This window comes from Bos indicus x Bos taurus, chromosome 13 (genome assembly GCF_003369695.1).
Source record: "Bos indicus x Bos taurus breed Angus x Brahman F1 hybrid chromosome 13, Bos_hybrid_MaternalHap_v2.0, whole genome shotgun sequence".
In the NCBI taxonomy this organism is placed as follows: Eukaryota; Metazoa; Chordata; class Mammalia; order Artiodactyla; family Bovidae; genus Bos; species Bos indicus x Bos taurus.
In genome coordinates, this window is record NC_040088.1 from 19,043,094 (window position 1) to 19,070,860 (window position 27,767).

Consider the following 27,767-nt stretch of genomic DNA (forward strand, 5'->3'; position numbering starts at 1 on the left):
ATGGACTGCAGCCTACCAGGCTCCTCCGTCCATGGGATTTTCCAGGCAAGAGTACTGGAGTGGGGTGCCATTGCCTTCTCCGATGCTGTTGCTAAAACATTAATTAATAATAGTAGCTGTAACAGCCACTATCTTTAAGACACGTTCGCTTCAGAGACTATATATCCCAAGCTCTCTTTGCTTGCCTTCCATCGCCCATTGCATTCTGGGGCTTGTAGTCCGGAAGTGAGTGGATGATTCATGGGCACGCAGGCGTAGTGTCGCAAACTCCCGGAAGATCCCGCTGGGGCTCGCAGGATGAGCGGGTGGTGGTGGCTGCTGCTGCAGCGGCGGCGCTGACAGGACACGAGCTCTATGCTTTTCCGGCTGCTCGTCCCGCTTGGCCTCCTGTGTGCACTGCTGCCCCTGCACCATGGTGCACCCGGCCCTGATGGCACCGCACCCGACCCCGCCCACTACAGGTGAAGTGGGGGGTCGAGCTCCCTGCCCTTCCATAGTTGGGGAATAGGAAGCAAAGACTTGGTCCCTTCCCTATTCCCTCCATCCCGGGACCCCCATCCTGACCTGCTGGCACCCAGCTTACTGGGCTCCTGGCAGAAACCAGGTGACAATTCCCACTTTCCGCCCTGTTTCTTGTCCTTCCCCTGCCTGGTTTCATTTGGTGACCCTCTGCCTTATTTCTCGTACCCTGCACAGGGAGCGAGTCAAAGCCATGTTCTACCACGCCTACGACAGCTACCTGGAGAATGCCTTTCCCTACGATGAGCTGCGGCCTCTCACCTGTGACGGGCACGACACCTGGGGCAGGTAGTGCGAAGGGAGGAGCAAGGGGGAGGCTTGGGTCTAGCAGTCTGGTCCTAGGCCGGCGGGTCTGCTGGAACTGGTGGCTTCATGGTCTCCTCACGGGGTTCCAGAAAAAGCTCCTAGCCAGGGTGGGGTCGCATTCCCCTCAATTCAGGCCCACGGCCACCAAGATCCACCCAGCCTCCTGGAAATTTGTATCACAAGGTGGGAAAAGGCTGGGTTATCCTAGTGGGCTGGATCTCTGGGCTCTGGCCACAGCAGTAACAGACATCAGCTGTTGGGACTTGGGCAAATCTCTGGAGCCATAGGATGTGTGGAAGGGCTTCAAGAAGTCAGAAGACCCAACCCCTTCATGTTGTAAGTAGTCAAACAGGCCCAGGAGGAGCTATAACTCTTCCAAAGGTGAAACTTCAGAGCCTTGGTAAGTGTAACTGAAATGCACTTCCTCCTTTATCCTCACATCCTTGACTGCTTCTTGAGATTTCAGCTCAAACTGTCACCTTAGTGTCAGTTCCCTTAAATACCCATCCCCTACTAGTCAGTCTCATAAACACACTTTTTTATCTTCTTTGTAGCACTTCTCACTCTGATACTGTCGTTTTCACTTATCTGCTAGTTTGTGTTTCTCACTTCCACTAGAATAAAAATCTATGAAAAAAAAATCGATGATATGGAATCCTCTGTCTTGGTCCTTGCTGAGTGAGTGAAGAATCATTGTGTTTAGCGAAACTGACATTGAGGAAACACTGTGCTAAGCATTTTCCTTGCCTCATCTCGTGTAGTTAACATCCCTAGGCGTTAAGTGCTGTTATCTCCATTTTACAAATGAATATGCTAAGAACTGGAGAAATTAAGTAAAGTGAAAGTCGCTCAGTCATATCCAGCTCTTTGGGACCCCATGGGCTATGCAGTCCATGGAATTCTCCAGGCCAGAATACTGGAGTGGGTAGCCTTTCCCTTCTCCAGGGGATCTTCCCAACCCAGGGATCGAACCCAGGTCTACTGCATTGCAGGCAGATTCTTTACCAGCTGAGCCACACGGGAAGCCCAAGATACTGGAGTGGGTAGCCTATCCCTTCTCCAGCGGATCTTCCTGACCCAGGAATCGAACTGGGGTCTCCTGCATTGCAGGTGGATTCTTTACCAACTGAGCTATGAGGGAAGCCCCCAAAATTTGTTGGGTTGTTTTTTAGTTCAAAAACTAATGCACAAGAATGGCAAATTTAAGCAGTACAATGTCATATAATAAAATAAATATCTCCCATATGCTAGAACTCCAATCACTGTTAACTTTCTTGTGGGTCCTTCCAGAAATATTTTTGATTTATACCATCCTATAGATATGTATATATGTATCTTTCTAAATTAACTTTTAAAAAGTGTAATTTACATGAAATGCACCCACTATAAGTGTGTAGCAACCACCATCATAGGATAGAGAACCATTTCTGTCACCCTAAAAAGATCCCTTATGGCCTTTTATAGTTAATCCCTCCACCACCACTGGCCCAAAAAACTGCTAATCTGCTTTCTGTATATATGTCTGTTTTTGACAATGCAGTTAGAACATATGACACTACCTATTCTGTAGCTTGTTTTTTTCATTAAACTAGATAATTTGAATATTTTCACATTAGCCCATAGAACTCTTGATAACAATCTTTTTGACAACCTCATAGTTTTGCACTGTTTGAATATATTACGATTTGGTTACTCACTCTTCAACTGGTGTAGATTTGGGTTATTTCTAGCTTTTTGCTGTTCTAAAAACAATACTGCCATACGTATTCTCAAGCCTACAGTTCTGTGCACTGTGAGATAAAGTCATAGATGTGGGAGGCCTATGCTGGGAGCTGCAATCGTATACTGCCTCCCTATTGTAGAGAATTCCAGAGAATATAGGCGATGTGTTTAACTACAGTCAGCTGCATCTGCCCACCTCCCAAGTGCCTTAAAAGGGTCAGAGGTTCCTGGCGATTTTCACTATGGCATCTCTTGTGACAGCAAGTGGGACTGGCAGAGGTATTGCTGTGCCTCACTTATTAGTTTCTGGGGTATCTGATCTGAGGCCTTGATATCTGGTGCTTGATTTTGTTGCTAAGCAGCTGATATTTTTGTCCTTTTACAGTTTTTCTCTGACTCTGATTGATGCTCTGGACACCTTGCTGGTAAGTGTCTCATCTATTCCTTTTTCTCTCTAACATTGCATAACCAGTATTCTTCTTTTGGCAGCTTGGCTGTGGGTGAAAAGTGAATTCTTCACCTGGGCTTTTGAGTTTCATCTTTCACTTTGATCTTTTTAATTTGAGGGCAGTGGAAAGCCACTGGCATTTTTCAAGATGAGGACAGGAAATTAGATTTCTGCTTTGAGAAGATCACTGGCTACAAGGTGGAGAAAGTTTCATGCAATCATTTAACAAATATTTTTTGAGTAATTGTCTCATGCACTGTGCTCAGCCCTCTGGGGGAATGTAGGAATGAGTGAGGCTCCTGCCTGTGCAAAGATTCTCATCACATGGAAAGAAATCGATGCCTCAGTGTTGTGGGGATAAACTTAACTGGATTCTTTTGAAGGAAGAAGAGGTCAATTTCAGCTGGGGGAATCAAAAACTTTCTAGAGAAGGTAACATGTAGACGATTGAGGGTAAGTTGGATTTGTAAATGGGAAGACTTGGGGTGTGATTTCTAGTAGAGGGAACAGCATGTCTGAGGTTAGAAAATCAAGGAATAGTAGATACAGTTCTACTGAAGTGGATGAGATGAGGCTAGATGAACAGAGAGACACAGAGGATAGATTAGGTCTAAATCATAGAGGGTTTTAAATGCTGAGATAGGATTATTTGGGTTGCAAGTGATAGATTTAGACAGGAAGGAAATTTACTGAGTCACATAGCTAAAAAGTCCAGGTAAAGACTGGCCTCAGACCCAGCTGGTTCCAGACAATATAAATAATGTCAGTAGGAATCTCTTTCTCAATCTCTTATTTCTGCCTCCTTTGCTGGCTGTATTCTCAGGCTCTCCTTATGCTGACAGGGTAACCACTGGTAGCTCCAGACTCACATCCCACTCATTTAGTAACCTGTGTGTGGAAAGAATTAGTTATTTTTCATTGATTGCCATGACTGAGTCTCAATGATCTGGCTTGGGTTACACATCTATCCCTGAACTAATCAGTTGGCCAAGAGATTTAGTATGCTGACTGGTGTAGGTGAAGGAATGGAATCAGCTTCTTCAAATTATAAGAGTGACTGTGGAAGAAGGGTGATTCCTCAAGGGACAATTGGAGCAGTCATATCAGAATAAAAGGTATCGGGATTGCATTTGACTTACAGTTTAAACAAAAAGGGTTTAATTTTCTCAAGTAAAAGTAAATCTGAAGGTATTAATAATGTCTAGCATTGGGTCAGCTGCTTAACTGTGTCATCAGAAACCCATTGTCTTGGTATCCTTCCATTTTGCCATCATTAGTATATTGACTTACATTCTCGTGCTTCGTACCTCATGGTCTAGGATGGCTGCCACAGCTCCAGAAATCAAGTCTGCTTTCAAAGTAGAAAGGAAAAGAGTAAAAGCCATGCCAATGGTGTCTTGTCTCTTTTTATTAGGCCATTTCTAAGAAGTGCCCTTAGTAGACTACAGCGCTCAGAATTGACTGGATAATACAGTCACCTCTAGTGGCAAATGAGGCTGTGAAACAAGTAATCGGATTTCTAGCTTCTATGGCTGGAAGCTACAAGTATAAAGAAGATTGGAAATCAGTGTTGGGTCAACCAACCTGCAGTATTTTCACCAGGATGAATGTGACAAGGTTAAAAACAACAGATATCCACTGAAAATGTCAAACTAAGACTTCCTTATGTGGTCTACAGTCTTTATATTGGTTTCATTTAAATGAGTACATAGGATTCTTTTCTTTTTTTTTTTTGTGGAAACTAGGGACCTTTATTGGTTACATATTGTGCTGCAGAGCCAACAGACTGCATTAGAGCCAGAGGATACATGCAGACAGGCAGCTTCAACTATACACATGCACCCCAGGAGCCCTGAGTCACTGCTTATGGCTTTGCCCTGGTTTCCAGCCACAGGGTCTGGCCTCCTCAGTCCCGTGCTTGGAGCAGGAATGTAAGAGAAGCTGCTGCACCCAGCCTCCAAGGGGCAAGGGAGTGGCCAGAGGACCTGCCTGAGCAAGTAGGTGTAGACCGATACATTGATGTGTCCCCAGCGAGGGGGCCTATGAGGTAATAACAGTTTATTTGAGGGCTACTTCCCTAGCCCTCCCAATCTTTAAAATACAACAACAACAAAAAAAGTAGACTGTATTCTCTTAAAAATACATTCCATTCAGTACATGTTCTGAGCTGTGAAGCAGCAGGAAAATAGGGCCCCTTTCCTATGATCTTGGCTGTGAGGCTGTGAGAACCCTGTTCCCAACCTGGGGTACTTAAAAGGGAATCCCTAAAAGCAGCTCTTCCAAAGCTGGAACCAAAGAATTTACTAATGTCTTGATACTGGGTCTGTGTGATTTCCAGCTCTCAGTGTTTTGAACTGTTACCAGCAGTTCTAGAACAGAAACTGTAGGTCTTAAGTTGAAAAAGTGAGAGTCACACCAGCATAAGATGCTAGACTCTGATCTAGCATCTCCAGTGCCTACAAGCCTGGGAGCCTCATTCTCAGGTCTCTCTTTCCTACAGATTTTGGGGAATGTCTCAGAATTCCAAAGAGTGGTTGAAGTGCTCCAGGACAATGTGGACTTTGATATTGACGTGAATGCCTCTGTGTTTGAAACCAACATCCGAGGTGAGGGGTGCCTTCGAGGATCCTTGTAAGAAAGGAGACTGTGGAGTTTTGGCCTCCGTATAAACCAGGAGGTGGTAAATAGGATCTTAAGGGCCAGCCTTTCCAGGCCACCTGACTCAAAACAGATCAACAGAGCTCTTACGTCCTGGGGGTGGGGTAGGGAGGTCTCAGGATCCCTCATCAGTTTTAGACATGAAAGTGAGCAGGGGACAGAGAAAAGACTGAAGAGAAACATGCCAGGATTACTCACATATTTAACATATACTTGGTACTAGGCTTTCAGCCAAGAGCAAGAAAGATGTAATCCTTGCCTTCTCATAGCTTATTGCCTAGGAAGCACTACCCATAGAACTTTCTGCACTGATGATGGAAATGTTTTATATCTCTCTTGTCCAGTCCAGTAGCCACATCTGAAACATGTTTGAAAGGGAAAGTGAAGTCGCTCAGTTGTGTCCAACTCTTTGCGACTCTATGGACTGTAGCCCGCCAGGCTCCTCCATCCATGGGATTTTCCAGACAAGAATACTGGAATGGGTTGCCATTTCCATCTCCACGGGAAATGTGTTTACTGCAACTGTAGAACTGAATTTTTAATTTTATTGAATTTTAATGAATGCAAATTTAAATCATGGCATGTTTTTACTATTTGCTGTATTACATAGCGTGAGTCTTGGGTATTAGTTTCCAAACCTGGATGCTGATCAGAAGCACCTGGGACCTTTTTAAAAGTTCAGCTGTCTAGACTCCACTCTAAATCTAATGAACTGGAATCTTTGGGTTGGGTCCTAGAGTCAGTATTTTTAGCAGGTGCCAATGAATCTTTTTTTTTAAATGATTCGTTCCTTTTGTTGAGGTGCATTTACATATACTGAAATGCACAGATTTATACATTTCAGTGAATTTTGATCCAATGATTCTTATGAAAGTAGTACAACCCTTCTTTTCAGTGAGCTTCTAGACCATTGGTGGCTTAACAGCCATCACCTCTGGATGATAGTTATATTTTTTCCTCCTCATTTTGCTCATCTTTATTTTATATGTTATGTGCAATGAAATTTGTATTACAGATATATATTTTTTTTAATTAAAAAAAGCAGAGGGACAGCATGGTATAAAATCCTGGTGTAGGGATCAGACCTGAGTTTGAGGCCATCCTCAATGCTGTGTCCCAGAACTGCTGAGCCCAGATTGTCATCTATGAGTTAAGGTTGTCCTTAAGTCTCTGCTTCTGATACCCATGTAATTGTATCAGCCTTCTTTTGGTTGACATTTGCCCAGTATGTCTTTTTCTTCTCTTTTACTTTCTATCTGTCTGAATTTTATGATTAGCTCTGTCTTTTGTAATTTACATAGTATGTTTATCCCTTCTGACAATCTTTTCTTTTAACTGAAGCGTTCAGTTCTTTTACATTTACTGTAACTACTGGTACATTTGCGTTCATTTCTATAGTATTACTTTGTGCTGTTTGTCCCATCTTTCTCTCTACTCTTTCTCTTTTTCTTTTCAATTTTATTTTTTTGGCTGTGCCATGTGGCATATGAGGTCTTAGTTCCCCCGACCAGGACTGAACCCACCCGCGCCCCATGCAACGGAAGCATGGAGTTACCTAACCAAGGACCGCTGGGGAAGTCCCTCTTTTTTATGCCTTCTGTAGGTTGAGTTGTTTTCCCCCTCATCCCATTTTTCTTTACTAATCTAGAAAGTATGCAGTATATCTAGCTTATTAGTTTTCTTGGAAAATTTAACAAACATAGTCTAAAATTAGTGAAGATCTTTATTCTTCTCCTGAATAATATAAAACCTGGCTCTGAGGATTATCTGTACCTGTATGCCTTAGTTATATATTTTAATTATTTCTTTTAAGCCATCCATATATTATTGCCATTCTATAGAATTGAAGGTTTAGATTTACTACTATTTGCCACTTGGGAACCATCTTTCCTTCTTGTATCACAGACCTTACATCTGTGGTCCCTTTCCTTTTATCTGAAAAACGTCCTTTTGAATGTCCTTTAGTGCAGGTGCGTTCTTTCTCAGCTTTTCTTAGTAGGAAAATGTTATTATCTCACTGCCTTTGTTTGGCCTTTGAAGGGGGGAAACTGAAGCCCAAGGTCACCAGTTTCGCCATATTTCCAGATATGTAAACTTTAGGTCTTTTTTTATAAGTCCTAAATATTATGTAATAAATTGAAATAGAGAAATGAATAAAATGAAGGTAATAAGTATCTTTCCCTTCTTCTCCTGGCGATCGGGAGACAGTGACCAAGTACAGTGAGCGTGGGCTTTGGAGTCAGGCAGACCGGGCGACCCTGAGCAAGTCGCTTTACGCCTCTGAACCTCAGTATCTTTGAAGAGGGCACAAAATACCTGGTGTTTGGTGTACGTGCGTGCATGCTAAGTTGCTTCAGTTGTGTCTGACTCTGTGCAACCCTATGGACTGTAGCCCGCCAGGCTCCTCTGTCCATGGGGTTCTTCAGGCAAGAATACTGGAGTGGGTTGCCATGCCCTCCTCCAGGGGATCTTCTTGACCCAGGGATCAAACCCGCATCTCTTATGTCTCCTGCACTGGCAGGCGGGTTCCTTACCACTAGTGCCACCTGGGAAGTCCTGTTTGGTATACCCTAGGGACTAAAGTGATAGTCATTGTTTTTGTGACCTACCAAGAGGAAAAAAGACTTGGTGACCTTAACACTGTACCAATATGGGTGTTATGGACTCTTCTTTCCCTCGGTAGTTCTATCCGCTTCCCAGTGAACCACCAAACAGAGCATTGGGTTTAATTTGCACAAGGGAAAGACTGGTCCTTGGGAGTCTGACACTTGCTTTTTGTGCCATCTGTAGTGGTAGGAGGACTTCTGTCGGCTCACCTGCTATCAAAGAAGGCTGGGGTGGAAGTGGAGGCCGGATGGCCCTGCTCAGGGCCTCTCCTGAGGATGGCGGAGGAGGCAGCCCGGAAACTCCTCCCAGGTAAGACCCATGTCAAGACAGACCAGAGAGGAAGTCCAGGAGGTCCTGCTGCTCTTGCTGGAGAAGAGAGTGGCTGAATTATTATACCAGACACTTGATATTTCTACCTTTCAGCACCCACCATGGAAATCAGGGGAGTCCTGGGCATTTGGAGGGCTAGACTAGGATGGACAAGCTGACCTCATGACTGTGGGCAGGGAGCCTGGCGGCTGCAAGGCTCTTGCCCTTATTTGAGTGAGTGCTGATGCCCCCTCCCAGGCCCACACAATGCTGGGATGAAAGGATTCCAGGTCTGAGCATTTGCAACCCCAGATTCCAGATTTGGCTCTGCCAGCCAATCTCTTGACCCATATCTCTCCTTGGTTCAATTTCCCCATCTATCAGATGACAGTCATGATTCCTTCCTCCCTCTGGGGAGACATAAAATGAGGTCAGAATGGAGAAAGTTCTTGGAGAACCTCAAACACCACTGAGACACGAGAGGGACTTGTTTTGTAGCTAAGCCATGTCCAGGGCTGCAGGCCAAGCCACAGTGTTTGTCTGGTGGGGCAGTAGCTGGGCTCAGCAGCATCAGCTGGACACTGTGTTTTCTTCAGGGTGTGGTGGAAGTTCTGAGTGCTGTTCACACCCAAACACATCATGCTGTGCTTTCCACCAGCCTCTTGGCCATGTCACTTCTCCCCTTCACCCCTACTTGCCTCTCATGCTTGGGGACGAGCTGAGGAGAATGAGCGATCCCAGTTCAGGCTCGCTGTCTTACAGCCTGCATGTCTCCTTAAAGCTTCATGTTCTGTGTGACTCATCCTTGGAGGAAACTTTTCTTTGGCATCAATTTTTTTTTTAATTGAGAAATATACATATTGCAAAGTACATGTTGAAGTCGGCACCCATGTTTCTACCATTCAGGTCAAGAAACAGGATTTAGTCACCCCCCCCCCTCTTTTTAAGACTGCCTGACTTTTCCAAGCTATCTTTTTGGGGCCTTCTTGGTGGTGACTTGAATCGTCCTTGCTTTCCATTCATGTCTGCCAGATAGCAAGTTTCTCCTCCTACAGTAGAGTTGCTGGGCCTTGTGGTTCTTGGAAGTTTTGTCAGTTTGTTCACAGTTTGGTGACGCACAGGCTGCTCTGGGGTTGTTTGACCTTTCAGCCTGGAGAGGAAGTCTCTGCCTCTAGCTTGCTGTCTAGATCCTTGCCTGGAATCAGAAAGTGCTGGGGTGGGGTGGGCAGGGCACTGGGCCTGTGGGGAGGGAGCAGGGAGCGGGCACGTGGCAGTCATTCTCATCTTAGCTCCATTTGGCTCGCTGTGTGACCTTTGAGTCACTTCTTTGCAAGCATGTCTTTTCCTACCTGTGAATTGAGGATTGGACTACAATCAGCAGGTTCATGGTTTATATCCTTTAAAAAAAAATAACATAGCCACTAGCTATCTATTTTACACATGGTAGTGTATCTGTGTCAATGCTAAGCTGCTGTATAGCACAAGGAGCTCAGCTCAGGGTTCTGTGATGACCTGGAGGGGTGGGGTGGGGGGAAGTGGGAGGGAAACCCAAGAGGGAAGGGATATATGTATATGTATACCTGATTCACATTGTTGTACAGTAGAAGCTAAGACAACATTGTAAAGCACCTATACACCAATTTAGAAAAAAGAAAGAATAAAAAATAGCCCCCAAGACTCTTTAGAGCAGGAATCCTGAACTGGCTCCTCTGAGTCTGCAGATATGGTTCATTTGTCAGAATGGTGTTTTAAGAAGTAGATGAATGGCTTCCTCATTGTGCCAACAGCCCCACCACTGCCTATGGCTTAAGCCCCACCTGCTTCACACTAAGTTACCTGCCTAGCCTCTGAAGGCACAGTATAAAATAAGTAAAAGTAGAGCTGCTCTAGGTACAGTGAGCATGCGTGCCAACCCGGAGCACAGCCTGCTGTTCATTCCCCTCCGCATCACAGGCAAGAGCCCGAGGCATGGGGAGCGGTGTTCAGCAGCATCTGGATTAAGTGGCCACTGAGGTCTCCAGTTGCAACACTTATCCTTCTCTGGCTCAGTCTCTAGCAGATCACCTAGGGCAGGGGTCCCCAAACCCCCGGCTGCTGACCGGTACTGGTGTGCAAGCTGATAGAAACTGGGCCACCCAGCAGGAGGTGAATGGTGGGCAAGCGAGTGAAGCTTCATCTGCCACTTCCCATCAGCCCCCATCACTCATGTGACTGCCTGAAACATCCCCCTGCCCCAGTCTGTGGAAAAACCGTCTTCACGAAACGGTCCCTGGTGCCAAAAAGGTTGTGGACTGCGAACCTAGGGGACAAGAGGGAAGCACTGGCCAAAGCTTCAGGCTTTAGGCCTGTGTCCAACCATCTCCACCTCCCCACTCCTGTCTGGGGTCTTAATTTTGTGATCGTTCAGCCTTTCAGACCCCCACTGGCATGCCGTATGGCACGGTGAACCTGCTTCACGGCGTGAACCCGGGAGAGACTCCTGTCACCTGTACGGCAGGCATCGGGACCTTCATTGTGGAATTTGCCACCCTCAGCAGCCTCACCGGTGACCCCGTGTTCGAAGACGTGGCCAGAGTGGCCCTGATGCGCCTCTGGGAGAGCCGGTCGGACATTGGGCTGGTAGGTCCCGCAAGTTGGCCACCTTGGCCCGTGCTTACGCGGCTCGGGGCTCGGGGCTCTGAGCAACAAATTGCAGTTCAGCTGAAGGAAACGAAGGGTGACCTCAGGAGTGGTTCAAGACTTAGGCTAACAACACGGAAAGTAGATGAGACCTCCAGTTCCTGCTTTGGCACAGAGAGGAGGAGAGCATGAGAGTACATCCTTTACCAGGAAGCGGGGCTGTGACAAGCTCTGACTCCTTGAGCTTCTCTGATTTCTAGGGAGTGGGTCACATGCTTCATGCCCCGACTCACTCAGTGACCTTAGATAATCCGCCTGTCTGGCCCTCATTTTTACATATTTTTGTGAAACTATGATAAGAGACACTGAACTGTTCCATGAAAAAAAGATTCCTGGTCAGTTAAGTTTGGGGAATATTATAAATAGTATCCTTTCTTTGAAGAGTTATAATGAACACAAACAGCTTAAAGGTTATGAAAACCTCTGATAAATTCATCTGTTTAATTTTGCTTAACACAGTGTTTCATAAACTTATTTGATACCAGGGCTTCCCTTTCCTCTCCACACCTACTAACCCATGAAAAATGTGACCAGTCATCTCTGAGGTCGATTGCAGTTCCTAAACTGGATCATCCAGTGAAATTAACAGTAAGTGAGCCAGAGCTGTCCAGGAAATAGCTCTGGATTTAGTCAGAATTGAGATTGAGTTCTGGCTTTACTCTGTTGAAACTGTGTGACCCTGGCCAAGTCACTCAACCTTTCTGATCCACAGTTACTTCAGTAGTAGTGTGACATACTTATACCTCCTCACTGAGTCATTATGACAGATGAAGACTGTGTTGTCTGAAAATGATTCAGGTAGGGGCATGTTTTATACAAATTCTGGTTCTAAGTCAGCTTGAAAGTGAAAGTTGTGTGAGGAATCCTTAACATTTCCTTAAGAGGGTGCCACTTTGGGGACCTCAAGTAGCTCCCTCCTTTGAGACCACGTGTCTTTCTCCTAGGTTGGCAACCACATCGACGTGCTCACTGGCAAATGGGTGGCCCAGGACGCAGGCATCGGGGCTGGTGTGGACTCCTACTTTGAGTACCTGGTGAAAGGAGCCATCCTGCTTCAGGATAAAAAGCTCATGGCCATGTTCCTAGGTAAAGAGGGCGGGGAAGGGGGGCTTTTCCTCTTGGTTTCCCCTGTTGAAATATCATTTATTTATAAACTTTCAATTGCTCCCAAGTGCTTGCCTACACCAGAGAAGGCAATGGCACCCCACGCCAATACTCTTGCCTGGAAAATCCCATGGACGGAGGAGCCTGGTGGGTTGCAGTCCATTGGGTCGCTGAGGGTTGGACACGACTGAGCGACTTCACTTTCACTTTTCACTTTCATGCATTGGAGAAGGAAATGGCAACCCACTCCAGTGTTCTTGCCTGGAGAATCCCAGGGACGGGGGAGCCTGGTGGGCTGCCGTCTATGGGGTTGCACAGAGTCAGACACAACTGAAGCGACTTAGCAGCAGCAGCAGCCTGCCTACACAATTAGTTCTGCGTACCGGAGTCTGCATTCAAAACTACCGTGGACTCACACTGCCCACTTGAGGCCCCTTACACCTCTTCATGCTGTCCTGCGAGAGCCCAGCTGAACCGTGCTGCCTGCCTGCAGGCGGCCCTGGATTATTTTTTATTTCCTGGCCGTTGCACATACTGTGTTTCCTTTGCCTTGAATGCCTTTTTTCCTGCCATTATGTGTTCAAATTCTGTTCACCCTTTATGGCTCAGCTTAAATGTCATTATGCCCAGGAAATAGCCTGATGCTGCCTCAGTAAAATTTAGGACCTTCAGCATCTTTTTTTTGCCATCAGCTGTCTTCACAAGTTACAGCTCTACCAGCTGAGTGCAACATCCAGGCTTTATTCATCTTTGTACTTCCCGCAGTGCTTTGCAGGAAGTAGCTAGCAGATGAATGTCTGTTGAATAGAAACATTTTACCCTCCAGTCCCTTAGACATTAGCAATAATGATACTGAGGAATTATTGGGCACCTAGTAATAATTATGGCTACCATTCATTTATTCAGCAAATATTTGTTGGGTACCATTGATGTATCAACTGCAGTGCCAAGCACTGAACATAGACTGTTTCTTTTAATCCTCACAACATTGAGATTGTCTTATTTATTTGGATGTGTTTTTGGTACTTCAGTCAGATAATGTTTTGTTTTAATTTTAAATATCTGCTTTTTAAAAAAATATTTATTTGACCTCATTGGATCTTAGTTTCAGCCTGCAGGATCTTTGTTGCATCATGAGGGATCTTTCATTGAGATGCATGGACTCTCTAGTTGTGGTATTCAGGCCTAGTTGCTCTGTGGCATGTGGGATCTTAGTTCCCTGACCAGTGATCAAACGTCTGTCTCCTGCATTGCAAGGCAGATTCTTAACCACCAGACCACCAGGGGAGTCCCCAGATAACGTTTATTGTGCATATTTATTAGGTACTATCTTCATGTTGGGGATCCTGCAATCAACAAAACAAAGTCCTAACTCGCATGGCTTTACACTCTAGGGGTTGTTATAAGTTCAAGTTGCCACTGGAATGCAAGCTCCCTCAGGGTTGAACTTTGATTTGTTTGCCACTCCCTAGATATCTGGAACCTAGGTGGTTTAGTCCCTAAGTCGTGTCCGACTCTTGCGACCCCATGGACTGTAGCCCACCAGGCTCCTCTGTCCATGAAATTTTCCAGGCAAGAATACTGGAGTGGGTTGCCGTTTCCTTCTCCAGGGGATCTTCCCAACCCAGGAACCTAGAGATGCTCAGTAAATACTGTTGAGTGAACAAATGACTGCATAATCCCATGAGATGTATAACATTACTTTCATCACTTTATAGATAATAAGACTGAGGCTTAAATCTGAAAAAGAGTGGACATATGTATATATGACAGATTTTATTTTCTTGGGCTCCAAAATCACTACGGATGGTGACTGCAGCCATGAAATGAAAAGACAGTTGCCCCTTGGAAGAAAAGCTATGACAAGCCTAGACAGGGTATTAAAAAGCAAAGATATCACTTTGCTGACGAAGGTCCATATAGTCAAAGCTATAGTTTTTCCAGTAGTCACGTACAGATGCGAGAGTTGGACTGTAAAGAAGGCTGAGTGCTGAAGAATCGGTGCCTTTGAATTGTGGTGCTGGAGAATACTCTTGAGAGTCCTTTGGACTGCAAGGAGATCAAATCAATCAATCCTAAAGGAAATCAAACATGAATATTTGTTGGAAGGATTGAAGCTGAAGCTCCAATACTTTGGTCACCTGATGCGAAGAGCCAACTCACTGGAAAAAACCTTGATGCTGGGAAAGATTGCAGACAAAAGGAGAAGAGGGAGGCAGAAGATGAGATGGTTAGATAGCATGGCCATGAATTTGAGCAAACTCCGGAAGATAGTGAAGGTCATGGAGGCCTGGCATGCTGCAGTTCATGGAATCACAAAGAGTCAAACACAGCTTAGCAATTGAACAACAGCATAACTGTTGACTTTATGATATACCTGAAACTAACACAACATTGTAAATCAACTGCACTCCAATAAAAATATTTTTAATTAAATTAAAAACCAAAAACTGAAGCTTAAGAGGGGAAAAACTTGCCCCAGGGTCACAGCTAGCAAGTAGCAGAGCTGGAGCTGAAATTTGAACCTGGAAGTTCAACTCCAGAATCCACATTCCTTCATCTATCTCCTTGCATCCTTGTCTACTTTGAGGCTGGGTCACCCGAGGGTCTTTCAAATGTTTAAATCCATCCCCCAGTTGCCAGAGCCTGTCTTCTGTGTCCCTCATCGTTGACATGTCCATTGTCTTACTTCTTCTGCAGAATATAACAAAGCCATTCGGAATTACACCCGCTTCGATGACTGGTACCTATGGGTGCAGATGTACAAGGGGACTGTGTCCATGCCAGTCTTCCAGTCTCTGGAGGCCTACTGGCCTGGTCTTCAGGTAGGAGCAATCAGAGAGGGTGGTCCTTTTTCTATGGAACGGGCAAAGCAAGCTCATTCTGATGTGTAATCAAAGCGCTTGAGTACGTTTTATTGGAAGGGTGGGTTGGGGAGGGAAGAGAGGCTTAGAGTGAGTCAGACAGATTTAAAAGTTCTGCCAGACTGAGTTTTTCAGGGGGAGCTTTCAGGTGTCAGGAACTGAACTTCTAGTTTGCTGTGGAATGTTGTACCATTTAAAGTACACAGTGTCTTTTCTGGGTTGGGCGGTCATAGCCATTGGCAATGACCATTTCTCCATTGGACATTTCTGTCACATATCCTCATTCTTGACAGCTGGCCTAAGAAGGGTGTGAATGCCTCTGGGGCCACTCTGCTGCCATCATTGTGTCTTCCCATTACATGGTCTGATAGCATTGCAGTGGGAAGGGATCTTAGAGCCCATCTAATCCACCCTGTGGGTGTCCTCAAATATTTAAAATATTTTTATAAGCTGTAAATATTTTTAAATACTTTATATTTAAAATATTTTTATAAACTTTTTTTTTTAGCCTTAAGAAGTTAAAAAAAGGTTAGAACATGTAGGGGCTTCCCTGATGGCTCAGATGGTAAAGAATCTGCCTGAAATGCAGGAGACCTGGGTTCGATCCCTGGGTTGGGAAGATCCCCCGGAGAAGGGAATGGCTACCCACCCCAGTATTCTTGCCTAGAGAATTCCATGGACAGAGGAGCCTGGCAAGCTACAGTCTATGGGGTCACAAAGAGTCGGACACATAGATGAGTAGTAAATTTTTTCAGCATAAAAAGAAATGCCCCCCAAAAGAGGAATACAGTGATAAATAAGTCTCAAGCCCCCACCCTCAGATTCTCTCTCCAAGCCAGCCCTTATTGCCAGTTTTCTGTACCTCTTTCCAGAAATCCATATACATAGATATGTGTATATTTATGGCCCCTTTTTTTCTTTATATAAATAGGAGTATTTTATTACTTTTCACTGACTGTCTTGGAGATCATTCTTTACTGATACATATAGATCAATTTTACTTTTTTAAACAGTTGCATATTATATTCCATTGAATAGACATAGCATCATTTATTTAACTAGTTCCCCATTATATACTTTTAGCCAACCCTTTCATTTTACAGATGGGGAAAGAAGCTCCTAGAGAACTTGTGGATAATATTGAATATTGGTCCAGCTCTTCTAAGATCTTCAAATTTTATTACTTAAGTATCCCCTAAAAAGATTTTAAAAAATTGTAGTGTCCCTTGCATATTTTTAATCTTACGAATTTAAATAATGGCATACCATTCCTTTTTCTCCTCCAACTCATATTTCCATCCTACTACCTCAATAGGATTTTATCCTAATTATAATTTTATGCTGAAAGCATTTTATTGGACACCCTATATATGGCTCTGTGACAAAATGTATTCATATGTAGAAATTTAAAACGTTTTAAAATTTCCCATGCTCACAGGCTCTGAGTATTTATTTTCTTCTGGATTTAGTTATCATTAGTATGTAAATGATTAAAACAACATTTATAGCTTACAATTTTTGATGATTATTAACCTGAAAGCAACTTAATTGGAGGTTCATTTCTTAATGAGATTTTTGGGGCTTTTTAAAATTTTAAGTAGTTCATGTATTTGTGCATGAAGAATGTTGTTGTTTTAGTTGCTCAGTCATGTCTGACTCTTTTGCAACCCAAATGTGCTAAAACGGGGCACAGTTACACATCAATTTTACTCCTGCTTTTCACCTTTTTTAAATATAAGTGCTGAGGAGCCTGAGCACATAAATAAGTAGATGGATGGAAGGAGTTTGATAATTGCAGTATCATTCAGTTCTTTGAAATCATTGAGTTAATAGATTGAACTGTATAAAATTGCCAGCATTCAACCATTTTTTGACCTGAAGAAGTAGCAATATTATATTGTTCAAAGAAAATCACATAATGATCTGTCATCAAAAATTATTTTTAATGATGTCTCTGCTGACAACTTGACCAGTTCCTCTCTCCATTGTTTGAAAGCAAAGAATTGAAAGCCATCTGATTTGCAGAAGGATTTGTTACCCAGTGGTTAGAGTCGTTCATTTTTCTTAACACCTAAGCTAATATTTTTTTTGTTTTTCATTACACTAATATTTTAAATTTAACCTAGTTGAGTGTTCAGTGTTCCACAGGAAGGTTGGAGATTGTTGGTGGGTGCACCTTGCTTTTGTCAAGTGGTAGAAGGACAGTTGTGAAATAGACAGAATGGGTAGCCTGCCTTTGTGTCGGTGATACATTTTAGAAAAGTTGAGGATCTGGAAATCTATTTCCTTAAAACCATTTGTGCCTACATTCCCCTTAAAAAACCTGCTTGTACCAGCCATCCATATAACTGATCACACCTATTGACTTTGCATGATTTTATTTCTGTGCATATTTTCCAAGAAAATAATTGATCAGGGAAAGATGCAACTCATATATGGGTATTTCTAGCAGCAAAGTTTATGACAAAGAAAAACTGGAAATGATCCAAACGTCTAGTAATGAAAGAAAAATAAATGTATTTTTTTTCCTTTTTTTAAATTGTGGCAAAATTCACACATCATAAAATTTACCATCTTAATGCTTTTAAGTGTACAGTTCGATGGAATTTATATTCATGTTGTTATGTAGACCACCATCCATCCCCATAACTCTTTTCATCTTGTAAAACTAAAACTCTACACCTTTTAAACACTAACTCTCCATTCCGTCTTTCCCAAGCCTCTTGACAACCAGCATTATAACTTCTATCTTTATGATGTTGACTACTCCAGGTATCATATCAGTGGAATCACATGGTATTTGTTTTCTTGTGACTGGCTTATTTCATTTAGCATAATGTCAAATTTCATGCTTGTAACCTATATCAGAAATTCCTTCTTTATTAGGCTGAATAATATTCCTTTGTGAGTATATATCACACTTTGCCATCCCAGTTTGTATAGGATTTGTGTGCTTTGTGTGTGGCACTTTTCCTGTTTTGAGAAAGGTTTCTGGGGTTATTTCTCTGTGAGGTTATAATAACACTAATAGCTAACATTTAGCTGACAGTTTGGTACATAGAGGTGATAAATATTTATGAAAGAATGATTTATGTGTTGGGCATTTTACACAGAATCATCATAGCCCATTGAGGTGATGTTCCATAGATGAAGAAAGGAGGACATTAAATTTGTTCATATCCTCAACAGATATTTGGGTGCCTTCACGAAGTTCATAGAGAGTGAAACACAAAGAAAAACTTAGACAAATTCATAAAATAATAAGTTGCAATTAAGGAAACAAATAAGAGGCTAAAAGAGAGAATATTAGATGGGGACTTACTTTAGATAAGAAGGACTCTCAGAAGTGGTGATGCTGAAGCTGATATTTGAAGAAGTAGGGGTGGGGGTGATATTCCAGGCAGAGGAAACATGATGTGTGAAGGTCTTGGAGGCAGGAAGGAGTCAGGTGTTTATCAGGGACAAAAGCAGGAGGGCCACAGTCCAAGGAAGGAAAAGAACAGTTAATGGAAAGTCAGCAGTGGCCAGATTGCACAGGGCCTTGAGGGCCATGGTGGCATCTTGACCTTATGCTGAGTCTGGTCAGCATAAGCCTCTGAGTAAGACAGTTACTCTGGCTGTACTGGGGAGAGTGGACTAGAGAAGACAAGTCAGAGAACCAGTCAGTGAGGAGGCCTTTGAGGTCATCCCAGTGCAAGATGCTAGTGAACAAGTGGTAGCTCTGGAGATAAGTAGAGAAAAATCTTGATGTTTTAGAGAGAGGGAATTGATGGGTGTTGCTGGTAGAATGGATGTAAGGGTTGGGGAAGAAGGAAGAGCCAAGGATGACCCCCAGCTATCTAGCCAGAGTGGAATCAGTGGAAGGTGGTGCCATTTACTGAAAAGGGAGAGAGGTGAGAGTAGAGATGCAAATTTGTGAGAGAGTGAGGGAACCAAGAATTTAGCCTGGAAAATGTCATTTGTTCTATCCCTGAGACATCCAGTGGAGATGTCAGGAAGGTCAGCTGCTTCCCTGTGAGCTTATATTAATATGAATAGCTACTTAGAAGCACTTAGTAAAATGACAAGCACCTACATCCTCTGATTCAGCAATCCTAATTCTGGAAATGTATCTTACAGATACACTTCACATGTTTGAGTTGACATAAGTACAGGGTTATTTCTTGTAGCATTGATTATTATAGCAAACAGCAAAAGATTGGAAGCAAGTCAATTAACTATCAATAAGGAGCTAATTAAATTGTGATCCAAGCAGTGGGATACTTACTATGCAACTGTATAAATAGGAGGAGGGAGATGTACTTACTTGGAAAAATTGAGTTGTATTGTTAAATGATAAAGGAAACTGCAGAACAGTATATTGAATAAGCTGTATTTCATGTAGGGGAAGTAATATATACTTATACACCTTTGCTTATGTTACAAACTAATGCAAAATGATTACGTTCTGGGGTATAGGGTAGGAGTGAAACTTAGTATAATCAACCTTTTTCTTATTAGAATTTCAAATCAGATGGCTGACTTACCTATTTAACTATTAGTAGCCAGTATTGACTGAGCAAGTACTGATGGGCAGGGACTTTGTATACACCCTGTGTCCCTTACAGCAAAATAAAATATACATTATAATTGCACATTGTACATGAGGCTCAGAAAAGTTAAGTATCTGATTTGAGGTTGCACAGTGAGTAAATGGCCAACTCAGGGTTTGATCACAGGTCTTGATCTCCAAAGCCTTTGCCTCCTCTTTCCCCCGAGGGTGCGTGTGAGGTTCTGTATGTGGGTTTCCTGCCTGGTGGCTGCTTTCCTGACAACCAGTTCTCTCCTGCAGAGCCTCATTGGGGACATTGACAATGCCATGAGGACCTTCCTCAACTACTACACCATCTGGAAGCAGTTTGGGGGGCTCCCAGAATTCTACAACATTCCTCAGGGATATACAGTGGAGAAGCGAGAGGGCTACCCGCTTCGGCCAGGTAAGCAGCATCTCTGGCCCATGGCCAGCTCACAGCCTCCAATTCTCCGAACCCCAAGCCCTCAACATCTCTATGAGGTTCCATGCCTCACAAATGCTCACAGCTCCATTTTTTCCCCCCATCTGCTTCTTCCAGTGACTCTGGGTGGTTTTCCTGCTAGGAATTCTATATCCCTTTTATTTTCAGAGAAGGAAATGGAAGGCTGGTTGGTTGCAATGGCTTCCCCAAGGCTGTTAGGTGTAGAAGCTAGGACTGGAACCCAGGTCTCTTCATTACATCTTATGCTCTTTCAAACTTGGACAAGCAAGTGAGATGGACAAAGCCAGGTTGATGCCTTTTGAGTTCCTGCCATTGGGATTTTGGACGCATAGGCAATCTTAATCGTAAGTCAATGGACCAGGTCAGATAAACTGTGCATCTGTGGAATGTTGGGACTTTAGGAATGGACTTTAGGAGTGAACTATCTCTTGTCCCCCACCTCCTCATTTGCAGCTCAGTCCTCAAGACATAGAGAAGGAAGGGCTCACACACTCGATAACTCTCTTATGTTCTTTTCCAGCTCCGATCTTCTGATTCACTGAAGGAAAGTTAAACATTACAAGGAGGGGAAAGGAAAGGGGGGCAGAGGAAGGAAGCTGAGTCAGCACACAGTCACCCTGCCCCCCACCCCAAAATAGCTTATGTTCCCATTGTTTTTGACTCCTCCCACCTGAATGCCTTTTAACTGTGGGATGGGCCTTCTAGTGGCTTCTGCCCATTCTGCCCTTCTTTACCCCACTTCCTTCCTCCTCTGACGTGCTAATCTTCTCAATCATTGTTCTAAGAATCTTGGAGAAGCAACAGAAGTGGGAATAAAACAGCAACTGGAAAGAGCAAATTAGTCATTTTTGACTCCTTGGAGGCTGCTGTTTTTACTATTGCTCATGCATTTATTCTCATAGCTTTTTTTTTTTTTTTTTAACATAAAATGGTCAGATTGTATTGATGCCATGTTACTACTAAATAGGATGAAGACAGAGTTTGGGACTAAATGTGAGACCTAGGCCTGTGCATTCTCAAAGATAGAGGGAACCTGAGAGGTCTTCTAATCCAGTGGCCCCAACCTTTTTGGCACCATGCATCAGTTTCGTGGAAGACAATTTTTCCATAGACCAAGGTTGGGGAAGGGATGGTTTGGGGACGATTCAAGTGTATTACATTTATTGTGCACTTTATTCTATTATTATTACATCAGCTCCACCTCAGATCATTGGGCATTAGATCCCAGGGGTTGGGGACTCCTGTTCTAATTGATATCCCCCTGCAATAGCCCCATCATGTAGTTATCTCGTGTCTTTGTCTGGTTACCAACAATGACAGAAGGCTCACTACTTACAGAGGCAATGTGTTTTATTTGCAGGATAGGCTGACAGGAAGGCTCAGTGGAAAGTAAGGCACCACAGCCAGGAATCCAGAAATGCCTTAGACCAGTCACTCTTCCTACCTCAAACAATAGCAAATGGGAGATAAGGGACTCTTCTATAATTAGGTTGGCCAGTGCCGATGCTCTGGTGCATGCTTCTGACCAGCAGTGTTGGAGCACAGAACCTAGCCTAAAAGCCTCTGAAGGCCTTCACCCTCACCTAAGTCCAAGTCTAAACCTTGGGCTCTCACCCTCTTGCAGAGAGTTGACCAGATACACCGGAAGTTATAGCAGTCACTAGCAGGCGCAGGCCTATGTGTGAGGAAGAGAAAACAAGAAACAAGATGCTTGGCCCTGGGTGCGCTGAGCCAGACAGCTGCGAGAAGCATAAGGGGAGGCTTCCCACAAGGGCACCATCTTTTCCATCTCTGAACACACACAGTGTGTTCATCTACCAGTAAATGTACCCCCATCTATGCTTAGAATATGAGCAATTAGATTAGTAAGTGTCCACAAGCCTGTGGGTTAAAGGGAGGGAGAAGTAGGAGAACACTGGGGAGATCGGCAGCGGTATTTTCTCCCAAAATAAGAAACAGATGGGACTTCCCTGGCCGTCCAGTGGTTAGGACTCTGTACTTCCAATGCAGGAAGCCTGGGTTTGATCCCAGGTCAGGGAACTAGGATCCCACATGCTGTGTGGCATGGCTTTAAAAAAAAAGAAATTGAATATAAAACAATTCTGATGTCTTCTCAACTCTGCCAAAATGAAATGGAATAATAATTCCTATTGAAACAAACTCTATAAAGCCAATGTGTTTAATTCCTTGAATTACACATAAAAATGTTCAAGGGACTTCCCTGGTGGTCCAGTGGTTAAGACTCTGCATTTACATGACAGGGGGCACAGATTTGATCTCTGGTCAGGAAACTGAGATCCTGCATGCCGTGGCCAGGAAAAAAAAAAACAAAACTAGAAATAGAATTTACAGTAATAAATCATTAGGGGAAAAAGTACTCATCAGGAGTCAGGAGGAAATAGGAAGCAGAACATGAGGAGGAGAGGCTGTGTAGGGAGAGGAGAAGAGTTCTTTCCTGTCCGAGTAAAGACAGGTGAAGAAGTAGCAAAGTCTGTGGAGCTGTAGCTTCTACCCACCGAGCCCACCCCAGAAGTCACGTCTTTCTTTTCCGTAACAGCCTTCGAGATACCTGAAAGCAACAAACACATTGTGCTGGGTTTTCTTTTCTCCAGATACATAGTCCCATCCAGTCCAGCTCCTGTTGGCTAGTTGGCTAATATTCATCTTATGATGGGGCTCATGTCCGAATGTCAGATTCCAATTGTGTAGAACAAGGCAAGACTGTTGCCTTGCTCTTGGCACAGTGAACTGATGGCTGGATCTTTGCTAGATTGTAAGTTGATTCTTGAATATCTCAACCTTCATCTTTTTGCCCATCCCATCTTGGAAAGGGCCTTATAATGACAGAGTCAGACTCTTTGAAGCTTTAGGATCAGTTAGGCTGTAAGTGGCAGAGAAAAAATAGTAGCTTAATTAAAATAGAAGTTTATTTTGGGGGGACTTCCCTAGCGGTCCAGTGGTTAAGACTCCTCGCTTCTATTGCAAGGGGCCTGGGTTCAGTCCCTGGTGGGGAAACTTAAGATGCCATACCATGTGGTCAAAAGAAAAACAGGAAATTTAACTTGTTCTCTGATTTTCCGGCCTTATGTGGTACTCTTTGGTGTCAGTTCAGTTCAGTCGCTCAGTCATGTCCAACTCTTTGCGACCCCATGAATCGCAGCACGCCAGGCCTCCCTGTCCATCACCAATTCCTGGAGTTCACCCAGACCCACATCCATCAAGTCAGTGACGCCATCCAGCCATCTCATCCTCTGTCGTCCCCTTCTCCTCCTGCCCCCAATCCCTCCCAGCATCAGAGTCTTTTCCAATGAGTCAGCTCTTCACATGAAGTGGCCAAAGTACTGGAGTTTCAGCTTTAACATCATTCCTTCCAAAGAAATCCCACACCTGCCTGCTGGGAATAGTTGTTAATCCGGGGAGCCTTGTGCTTGAGTAAAGTTAGTGATTCTGTTACTAAGGAAGAAGGCGGGAACAGATATTGGGAGGTGGGCAGCAGCCCCTTCCCCCTTCTGCATCCCAGAACCTGGCTGCCTGTCTCTCCCTTGGGATGGGAATCCATGATCCATTTTAATGCTGGTCTTCACTAAGCCTCAGATTGTGTGTGGATTGGCTCTGAAGATTCAATTCAAGGGAGTTGCCCCAGTTCCCCTTAGTTGGGACCCTGTGGACACAGTAAGGAGGGGAGGAGTCTCTCGCTGCGCCAGGCAGGCTCCTAGCCTTCCCTGCCCAGCCACTGGATGAGAAGGGTCCACTTTGAACTTTGCAGAACTCATTGAGAGTGCCATGTACCTCTACCGTGCCACGGGGGATCCCACCCTCTTAGAACTCGGAAGAGATGCTGTGGAATCCATCGAGAAAATCAGCAAGGTGGAGTGTGGATTTGCCACAGTAAGTGTTTCCACGGGCCCAAGAATTGGGAAATGTCTCCCCCTGCCACTAAAGAGCCTCTGGAATATTAACATTGGAAGGACTCTTAAAGGTGTAAGTAGTGTCTTTATTTTATAGACGGGGTGGCTGAGGAACAGAAGCGAGCCTGGCTAAAGGTCCCAAAGCAGGTAGAGGTGGAGCTAGGATTCATTCCCAGGGGTCTAGACTCCATGCCCTTGGCCTTCTCCTTACTTCAGAGACCCTCTAGCTATCTGAATAGGCTACTTTGCAAAGAAGTGTTTTGTGAAACATTTTGTGAAAAGGCCTATAAAATGGATTTAAAAGAGAATTACAGTCCCATAGCCTTATTTGCAGGGAAACCGGATGGCTCAGCAGTAAAGAATCTGGTTGCAATGCAGAAGACACAGGAAATGTGGGTTTAATCCTTGGGTCAGGAAGATCCCCTGGAGGAGAAAATAGCAACCCACTCCTGTCTTCTTGCCTGGAAAAATTCCCATGGACAGAGGAGTCTGGCTGCCTGCAGTCCATGGGGTCACCAAGAGTTGCACATGATGGAGCAGCTAAGCACACATGCACATACACGCACACAGCCTTATTTGCAGGCTTCCCTGGTAGCTCAGTAGCAAAGAATCCCTCTGCCAAACAGGAGATGTGGGTTCAATCCCTGAGTTGGGAAGATCCCCTGGAGAAGGAAATGACAACCCAATATTCTTGCTTGGAGAATCCCATGGACTGAGGGGCCTGACTGGCTACAGTCCATGGGGTTGCAGAAGAGTTGGATACGACTTAGCGACTGAAAAACAACAATAAGCCTTATTTGCAAACCCAAGGATCCTTAATGAAACAGCCTTACTGGTCTCACGGATATTTACTGAGTGTCTTTCACGGGCCAGGTGCTGTGCTAGACTGAGGATTATAGCAGTGAAGAAAGACCAAGCTCCTGAGCTGACATTTCAGTAAAAAAACAGTGAATGTGTATCTAGGAGACAGAAAGGAGGCCATTGAGGCTGGAGGCGGGTGAGCAAGGGGGAAAGTGGGAGAAGATACATCCCCAGAAGTAGGCAGGGGCTAGATCACATAGGGCTTTGTATTAGCCATGAGGAAGAGCTGGGATTTCATTCTGCTGGGAATGAGAAGCCTTGGTAGGGTTTACAGCAGAGCAGTGACATGCTATATTTTAGAAAGATCACTCTGGCTCCTCTGTGGAGAATGGATTGAAAGGGTCAAGGAGGAGAGCCGTATCACATCCTTAGAGGACCCAAGCAGGCAAGATAGAAATAAACAGTGGTTGCAGACATGTAAAAACCAGATGTTGAAGCAAATAGTCTGGAAGGAAATTCACCAAAAAGCCTACAGAGGTTTTTTTAGGGTATGGAATTAAAAACAATCAAATCAGAAAAAAACTCTTCCTTTTCAAAAAGTTGTAATTGATTATATTCTATGAGTAAAACATAGATGCATATTTTTAAAGAGAAGACCTGTATGTGTAGGAGAAATATAAAGTAAGGATGTGCTTTAATTTCTAGTATGTTGTATTTTGTGAAAAGCCAAAGTGGATGAGTTCAGTGGGGCCTTAGAACTCTTGACTTATTTCCATGAAAATGAAGTCTTTTGGAGCCCTGCCGAGGTGAATGATGGGAATAGGCATCTGACTCCTTGGCCTTTGGGAAACGGGACAAAAGAATAATAATTCCTGGTACATCAAGTCCATATTTTAGTCACATTTTTTGGGTATAAAATAGATATCTACTGAGAACTAGTTTTGTTTAAGAAAATGCATTGCTAATTCTAAAATAAATACTTATTTTAGAAACTAAAATAAATGTTTCTAGCAAGTAAACCTACTCATCCCCGACTATAAACTCAGTATGAATTTTTCTTTGTAAAGACTCCTAATCAGTTGTGTACAAGAACAAAAAACTTGGTAACCATCTTTATGTCCAATAAGTAAATGATGCTACATTTTTACATCATTAAGAGACGTAAACATTAGATCAATGTTTGGAGTCAAAAAAGGATAGGATAAAGGGGCTAGGATATTTGTGTATCATGTAGGGGGACCAAGAAAGATAGTTCTGATGAGGCAGCATTTGAGCAGAGACCTGCCGGCAGTGAAGGAGGGGGAAGATACCTGAAGGAAGGTGGCGCCAGGCTTCAGGAACACCACTGAAAAGAACTGGGCCAGGCATGAGCATGTTCACGGAATAGAAAAGCTGAGTGGCTGGACCTGTGAGAGCCACAGAAAGAGCAGGAAAAAGATGAGGTCAGCAAGGAGCAGGAGCCAGATCAGCAAACACCTGTTAGGCCACGATAAGGACTTTGATTTTAGTTTGCGGGAAATGGGATGTTAATAGAAGGTTTTCCATAGAGGATTGACAGGTAAGACTTAAGATAAAAATATCCTTGAGCATAGCGTTTCCCAGGTGGTTCAGTGGTAAAGAATCTCCCTGCCAAGCAGGAGATATAGGTTCGATCCATGAGTCAGGAAGATCCCCTGGAGAAGGAAATGGCACTCCAGTATTCTTGCCTGGGAAATCCCATGGACAGAGGAGCCTGGCAGGCTACAGTCCATGGGGTTGCCAAGAGTAGGATACAACTTAGCGACTAAACAACAACAACCAATCCTTTAGGGTAAGAATGGAAGAAGGAAGCCCAGTTGAAAATTGTGATAAGCTTGGTGAGAGATGACGTTAAGTGATTTGCTCAAAGATCCGTAGCCGCCTAGTGGCAGGAAGGCCTGACGGGGTCCCGCCCCCACCCCTCCCCCGCCCCGCCCCGACCCTTTCTTCTGCTCTGATGCTAGTCTGACTTACTTCCCTCTTCCACGTGGCAGATCAAAGATCTGCGGGACCACAAGCTTGACAACCGCATGGAGTCTTTCTTCCTGGCCGAGACTGTGAAATACCTCTACCTGCTGTTTGATCCGGACAACTTTATCCACAACAACGGCTCCACCTTCGATGCGGTAATCACCCCCTACGGGGAGTGCGTCTTGGGGGCTGGGGGTTATATCTTCAACACGGAAGCACACCCCATCGACCCCGCTGCCCTGCACTGTTGCCGGAGGCTGAAGGAAGAACAGTGGGAAGTGGAAGATTTGATGAGGGAATTCTACTCTCTCAAACGGAAAAGGTCGAGATTTCAGAAGAAAACTATGAGCTCGGGGCCATGGGAACCCCCAACAGGGCCCGGAACATTCTCCTCCCCTGAAAACCATGAGCAGGCAAGGGAAAAGAAGCCTGCCAAGCAGAAAATCCCACTTCTCAGCTGCCCTAGTCAGCCTTTTACGTCGAAGCTGGCATTACTGGGACAGGTTTTCCTAGATTCCTCATAACCACTGGATGATATTTTGTTTTTGAAACTAAACTGTAACAATAAATCGGCTTTTGATGATCGTGGTTTTCTATTTTACAAATTGGGTTGTTTCATGAGATTTCATTCAAAGATAGGGTGTACAACTACAAACAATTGCAAATCTACTTTTTCTCTTATGGTTGGAGAAATAGCTGAACATAAAGTTAGCCAGCTTCAAAGACCCCAGGGCTTGATACTTGAATCTCCCTTCCTTTCAAGGTTCCCATTTTCTGGAGAGTGTTGTAAATATATTTGTTAGTCCTTTTTGGGGGGGCGGGCGGAGAGATTTTCATT

General features: G+C 44.1%; 1 protein-coding gene across 2 annotated transcripts; it reads left to right on the forward strand.

Moving 5' to 3' along the window:
* The first annotated feature begins 256 nt into the window (after positions 1-256).
* On the forward strand, positions 257-27,530 carry LOC113903090 (ER degradation-enhancing alpha-mannosidase-like protein 2). 2 transcript variants are annotated; one of them, XM_027558724.1, is made up of 11 exons: positions 257-461; positions 697-807; positions 2,933-2,972; positions 5,496-5,601; positions 8,444-8,569; positions 10,977-11,188; positions 12,193-12,334; positions 15,053-15,177; positions 20,048-20,192; positions 23,998-24,119; positions 26,953-27,530. In XM_027558724.1, the coding sequence occupies exons 1-11, from the start codon at positions 355-357 to the stop codon at positions 27,451-27,453; spliced, it is 1,737 nt and encodes a 578-aa protein (XP_027414525.1). In that variant the 5' UTR covers positions 257-354; the 3' UTR covers positions 27,454-27,530. The 2 variants fall into 2 exon arrangements, with proteins under 2 accessions (XP_027414525.1, XP_027414526.1); XM_027558725.1 differs by lacking the exon at positions 257-461 and adding an exon at positions 504-604 and having other exon boundaries at positions 26,953-27,517.
* Positions 27,531-27,767: the final 237 nt, after the last annotated feature.